At 34.0% G+C, this 6,891-nt stretch overlaps 1 protein-coding gene across 1 annotated transcript; it reads right to left on the bottom strand.

Annotated features, from left to right (window-relative positions):
• Window positions 1–294: 294 nt before the first annotated feature.
• LOC139431216 (protein winged eye-like) lies at window positions 295–2,079 on the bottom strand. The gene is made up of 5 exons (XM_071198854.1): window positions 1,720–2,079; window positions 1,330–1,678; window positions 896–1,279; window positions 407–483; window positions 295–348 (listed from the first exon to the last, which is right to left on the bottom strand). The coding sequence occupies exons 1-5, from the start codon at window positions 2,077–2,079 to the stop codon at window positions 295–297; spliced, it is 1,224 nt and encodes a 407-aa protein (XP_071054955.1).
• Window positions 2,080–6,891: the final 4,812 nt, after the last annotated feature.

Below are 6,891 nucleotides of genomic sequence, written 5' to 3' on the forward strand. Positions count from 1 at the left end.
ATTTTTAATGAAATTTTTTTAAAAATTGTAAATTAAAATTGACGTTTATAATCGGAATTCTAACCATTTCGTTTAATTTTAAAATAACTTTTTAATTGCTTAATGGTATGAACTATTATACTTAATAAATATGACATCCTCACAAAATTTGCATTAAAAGGAGTGCAAATACTCCATATTTAGTTTAAACAATAAAGTTTTGAGTAACTCCGGTTGTCAACGTCAAATTTTATTTTTCCATTTTTTTAATCCTCTTTAAAAATACTGTTCTAATTGCAAAACGTCACATTTCCCTCAAATCGTTTGGACATCGTTCTCATCTTGGTAATTTGATTCAAATAATACACCCTAAAATGAATTTAATTAAACTAATTACATTAAATAATTAAAATAAATTAATTCTTACGGAAATTAGGAACTTAATATCGTATTCGGTTGCTTCTTCTGGGTGATGATGCCATCGAACATGGCAATTCACATTGCCTAAAATCTCCCAAAATTCTTCTTAGATTCTAATATAGGCTCGATCTGAACTTGCGGTCGAAAAGAAAAGCTGAAATCGACGAAAAAATAGTTAATTAATTAATTTAAACTAATACTAGAACAAACACTAGCACTATCACTAGAACTAACACTAGACCTAGAACTAGAAACTTTCGGGTTAAGCCGTGCGCTTTTCGAAAAAATGTTTTCAGAAAACAAATTCGAAGTGACATTTCGAACTTGTTTCTGAAGAAGGCTGCAACATGGCATCCGAAATGTCAAACATTTTTTCAAAAAACGCACGGCTGAACCCGAAAGTTTGTAGTTCTAGGTCTAGTGTTAGTTCTAGTGATAGAGCTAGTATTAGTTCTAATTTTAGTTTAATTAACACTCGCCGTGACAGCCTTCGTACTTATAATTAATGAATTTATTTTTATTTTTAATTGTTTAAGCTGGTCTATTTCGAAATACCTGCTGCTTTCATCCAAAGTATCCTCGATATTCTCCATGGTAATTTCATCTTCGGGATTTGCGACCACATCATCTTCTAATTCTACATTAAAATCATTTTCATCATTAATATCTTTTTCTTGATTAATTTCCTTCGAATCAATTTTTCCGAAACTTTTCTTCGAATCGAAATCGATTTCTACATTAGTAATTTTGAGTACTTCAGTATTTTTTTCATCGCTTTTATCGTCTTTATGAAGATGTTTCTTGTGTTTCTTATGCTTCCTATTTTTGTGTTGACAATTTTCCTCGGTACACCGATGTTTTCGCTCCTTCTTTTCAATCTCTGGGTTTTCCATTTTCTTTTTATCCTTGTCATTATTGATATTATTAAACGTCGAGGAATCCGTTTGGTCCTGAATTTTTGATTCGGTGTTGGTGAAGTCCAATTTTTTCCGCTCGAATTTTCTGTTGTTAACGTTCTTCTTTTACTCTTGCTTAAGCTCGATAAAGAATTTGGATCAAATTTCATGAAGGGATAATCAGAAGGGAGTAATCGGATGTCTTTCAATGGAATTTTTCCGTTATCGCCGTCGTCGAAATAGACAGAAAGAAATGTTGAGGTAGATGAATCGGGTTCTGCCACATTTCCGGGATAAAGGCAACGATATTTTTGACTCCTATAAGCAACTACTCTTGTTCCAACCGTTAATTCTTTTTCGTTTCTTGGATAAACTTCCAAAATCTAAAATAAAAAAAGTCCCCGTCCAAAGTTATGGAGTAAACGTCGGGCGGTTCAACCGTTTTTAATTCTCCCGCGTAAAATAACCCTCCCATTGCTGTTAAAACTCTCTTTTTAACCAAATCATCCGGTTTTAATAGACAACGATAGTCAATCTCTTTCATTTCATTTTTAACATTTTTTTGAAGATTTGCACCAACATTTTCTTGACTTCGTTTATCTTGACCCAATTTTAATTTTTCTTGTTTCAGTTTGTCTTTAACCTTATCTTCCTTAAACTTATTTTCATTAAGTTTATTTTCATTAAATTTATTTTCAATAAGTTTATTTTCCTTAAATTTATCTTCCTTAAACTTATCTTCAATTTCATCATCGTCATCATCTTGCCGATAACACTTAATCATGGGTTCAGTTATCAATTTCGACCTTATTTTACATTTGTCTACTATTTTTTGATTCTATTCCTTCTTGTGTTCATTGGATTCCTCGATTAATCTCAGCGGGGTATCCGCAAACGTACTGTTTTCAAGTAACCTTTGTTTAGCCACTAAAAGGTATCCACTCGCATAACCCTTCTTAGTCTCATTAGAAACCAACGTTTATGTTGTAGATAAACTCCATGATAGTTATCAATTTTTGGGCGTCCCACCTTTTCTTTTTTTTTTTGACGAAAAGTTTTCCGGACTAGAATCATTTAAATCTGGGGTAAAACAACACTTATTATTATTTCTATTAATATCTTGGAAATTCTCATAATTTTTTTAATCGGTTATGGCACATAGCATCGGTGGTTCTAATAAAGCATTGTTTATTATTCACTGTTCGTCATGGTGATCGAATTTCTCTAAAATAGGGGGAGGTGGGCGTAATCTATCACCGATTTTGTCATCAACAATCTTTTTCTGATCGTTAATTTTAATTTTATTATCGATACATTTTTCCCTTGCCTTATGGTGTTTCTTCGAACACTCTTTATGATCATTCGACTGCTTTTTCCATTTTAACTTAATTAATTCTTGTTGTTTCTCCCGATATTCAGTTTAGTCGTTTTTAAGTGTTTTAGTTGTGAATAGTTTCTTATGGTTATGTCTGTTATTGTATTCTTATTGTCTTTTTAAGTGTTTATTAGCTTTTATATCCTCAAGTAAGTTTCAATAGTATATAAATTTAGAAAAGTCTGAATATATTTACAGATAATGTGTGATTTTTTAAGCAGCATGCTGAGAATATGTGCTTATTTTGAGTAAAAGAACAGTTTAATAAATACCCCCAATCTTCGCATATTTGAATTTCCTGTTCAAAATCCGGAGAGACAGGAGAACTGCAAGGTGTATATATTGACGGATAATCTAGATGTAGCTACATTCTTCGTACAATTCTAAAGGGAACATTTTGATATTAAAATGTTGTGCCATGCTTCATACGTCTACACGAGGTACTCAAAGTTGATACAAAAGTCCATAAATAATAATTAATTTTCAATATCGGTTGGTAGAAATGGCTGCAGTGTAGTATAAAAGGAATTTTTAAATCTAGTTTCTTCATTGACGTCATCTTCTTTAGCTTCATCATCGAAGTCATCCTGTACAAAGAAATATTATTGCTTACTTCTTATCACACCACTAATACAATACATATAATATTAATTTTGTTACAATAATACTTAACGTATAGGGAACTAGAAAGAGCCAGGAATCTGCATTAGAGAGAGATCGTCCTAAAAAGCAGTTAGTAAAAAGAACAAAGACTTGTTAATAGACGTAATTAGGTAATAGATAAAAACCTAGTATTTTATTGGGATATACATCAAATTTGGCGACGAATATAAAGAAAAACAAAAGAAAGAAGTCTTCAAGGTCAAAAATAAAAAAATAAAATGACAGGCTTTGTGAGGTCCATTGAGCACTATGATGTAAATCATGTTGAGACTTATGTTAAACGGCTGGAGCTGTTATTAAAAAGCAATGGAGTCGATAAAGACGAGGATAAGGTTAGTTATTTGATAACCTTAGTGGGTCCTCTTACCTACCAAATCTTAAGAACGTTGGCGACGCCGGCGTAATTCCGAGAGAAAAGTTATCGCGTTTTAATTAAGGCACTGCAAAATCATTTAACATCGTTATTGCTGAAAGATTCAAATTCAACAACGCTAAACAAGAATCTGACGAGTCCCTTCAAAGATTTATTGTCCGTCTAAACAAAATGTCTGAAAGGTACAATTTTAAAGTTTATTTCAACGAAGCACTACGTGATCGATTTGTTTGTGGATTGAATGACGAGAAGATTCAGGCTGATCTGTTGACTGCAAGCGGTACACTAACGTCTGATGAAGCTTGTAAACGTACTAATGCTGTCTCAAAAATTCAAACCAAATTTAAGAATACCACGAGAAGTAAATCAATGGGCCCATGGTCTTTTACTAAATCAATAACCCTTGTTGGGTAGAAATAGATTGAATATTATAATTCCTAATTGAAAGAACACTTTTTTACATCATTTCGCAAACATCTAGTTGTTTTATTTATATACTAAATGATAATATTTTATATTGTAGACCTTTTTTAACAAAGATTGCAACCCCACCGTAACCCCGTCTTTCCGTATGATGTCAAATGTCTATTCGTAACACTACTGCCATCTCTATACCAAGTTTCTGAAAACATTGCAATGTCAGTAGAACATTCCGATAATAAGAAGTCGATATTTTCTCTTTTTGCTACAGCAGACTGACAATTCCATTGTAGAATCTTGAGTTTTGAATTCTTACCACCGATCATTCCTTTTTGTTTGTTTTGTTTTTAATTAAATAAAGTAAATAAACGTTTTTTACAAAATAATCCCTTCAAACACTTAGAATTCAGACGTGTCTGTTGAATAATCTTCCTGGGAAGTGCTAAGATACACATCACCTTGTGAAAAGGCTTTATTTTTTTTTGCCAACCGTTTCATTCTTCCCTTTAATGTATTGCTTTTAACTATTCTAATAGCAGAGAGAAATAAATATTTATTACAGCTATCGACCTAATGGTCTTTCCGCTGGTATAGTAGCATTTATCAATACCTCCAAAAAGGAGTCCAAATCGTTGGTGTTTGATAAGACAACCAGATGTTCTTTCTGTTTGCCTGTGACATCCGTTAGAATCTTACAAAGCTTTTCATAATTAATAACTTGAATATCATCATTAAAAATTGGTTGCAACTCTGTATACAGATGTGAATCATCTGTGCTTACGTCCGTCTTGGTTTTTTTGAATTTTCTGTCATCCACAACTTTTGTATCTGCGCTATGAGGGCCTACGTCTACATTACTGTCACTGATTAATGATTCAGACCCAGAAGTAGCGAAAATTTGACGTTTCAACGACTGTGTAGGTTCTGGCAGTTGTTTTGGACTTTCAGTCATTATCGACTGCTTGTCCTCTGGGGGTTGATTCACTTGCTTATTATTTGAGTGTCTCGATGGTTCTACCTGTCGTATTTTAGTTTTAATAGGGAGGATTGTACTCTTCTCTGATTGTGTGCTGATTGGTGACTTTTCCGGATGTTTAGCAGTATTGTCATCAGCGTGGACCTGAATATCGGCAATTATAGTACTTGCGGAAGATTTGTTTCCATTGTTAACAGGACACTTTCTAGCCACGTGCCCTAAACTTTTGCAAGCAAAACATCTTAGTTCATCAGTTGATAAAAAGACTCCAAAATGATTTTGTTTATATTCAATAAGAGCAGAGTCAGGCAAAGGATCCGACTCCTCCAAAATAATATAAACCTGACGTCTAAAACTAAGGACGTGTTTATATTCCGGGTTGTTAACTCCCACACCAATAAAATTAATTGGTCAGACGACTTTTAATCCCATTTGTTTTAATTCACGATCTATCATATCGTGAGGTGTGCAGGGGAATACGTTTGAGATAATTATTCGTTTGGCAGGAGATACCAAACGTCTGGCCTATATAAATTGCTTATTTAACATAATTCCCTGTTGTTCTTTTACGAAGGTTTCCACCAGCAGACGCATTAGATGCATATTATATTGTTTGATACCCGCGATGCCAACAAAACATTACGCGGACTGATTAACTGACCGACCCCTATTATAAAATAATTTTTTTGATTACCCTCAATTGCATCAAAAATTATTGCTTGTTCTCTATCAGGGAAATTGTTTTTTACGCCTTTTGTTAGTACCGAAGCAAATGACGAATTACTTTCGGTATTTGTACTTAACGATTTGACAACAGTAGAATAATTCGTTCGATTACCTCCGTCCACGGAAATAATCGTCGCGACATCAACATGCTTCTCTACTGTGAGATCAACCAACTGGCCCAACTCTGCGGTAGACCCGGGCGAGCCGGCCTCTTCGGCCATCCCTGCTGCGCCGACTAGCACTCAAGGTCAACCAGCATAAACCAGGAGAATTAATGTAACCAAGCAATTCGTAGAAATTCAATTAGTAGAGAAACCAAAACTGAAATCTTTGAAAAAAGTAGACCGAAAGAATCGATAAAGCTGGCACAACACGGGTTTTCTTATTCTACTCTTAGTTTTTTTGTTTCATATTTGTCCAACAGATTTTATTACGTCTCTTATAAAAACGCAGTATCAGATATGTTGGGGATTGATTCAGGGGTTCCGCAGGGTAGTAATCTGGGACCTTTGTTATTTTTGTTATTTATAAATGATTTGCCCCTGGTAATTAACTCAACCAGATGCTTACTCTTTGCGGACGATCTGAAGATATTCACAACTGTACACGACTTAACTGACTGCCGGTCCTTACAGTCTGATTTACATAACGTATTTAATTGGTGTCGGCTCAACAAGCTCCATTTTAATGTGTCTAAATGTGAGTCAATGACGTATACATTGAGGAAGAGGCCGATAGAATTTGTATACAAAATAAATAATGTGAATTTGAGGTGTGTTGTTAAAAAGAGAGACTTGGGTGTGTTGTTTTCGCCTGGTTTATGCTTTGCTGAACATATTAAAGCCACAGCAACCACAGCTTTGCGTCTCTTAGGATTTGTCGTTAGCAATGGTACAGTTTCTCAAACTTACAGACGCTGCAATTACAGTTCAATTCTTTAGTGCGATCTAAGCTGGAATATGCGGTAATAGTATGGGATCCCGGGTCAATTCTTTATTCTAATTTAATAGAAACTATTCAAAATAAATTCATTAGGTATCTCTACTACAAAAAATTCCGTGTT

The sequence above is a fragment of the Onthophagus taurus genome, chromosome 8, assembly GCF_036711975.1.
Source record: "Onthophagus taurus isolate NC chromosome 8, IU_Otau_3.0, whole genome shotgun sequence".
Classification (NCBI taxonomy): Eukaryota; Metazoa; Arthropoda; class Insecta; order Coleoptera; family Scarabaeidae; genus Onthophagus; species Onthophagus taurus.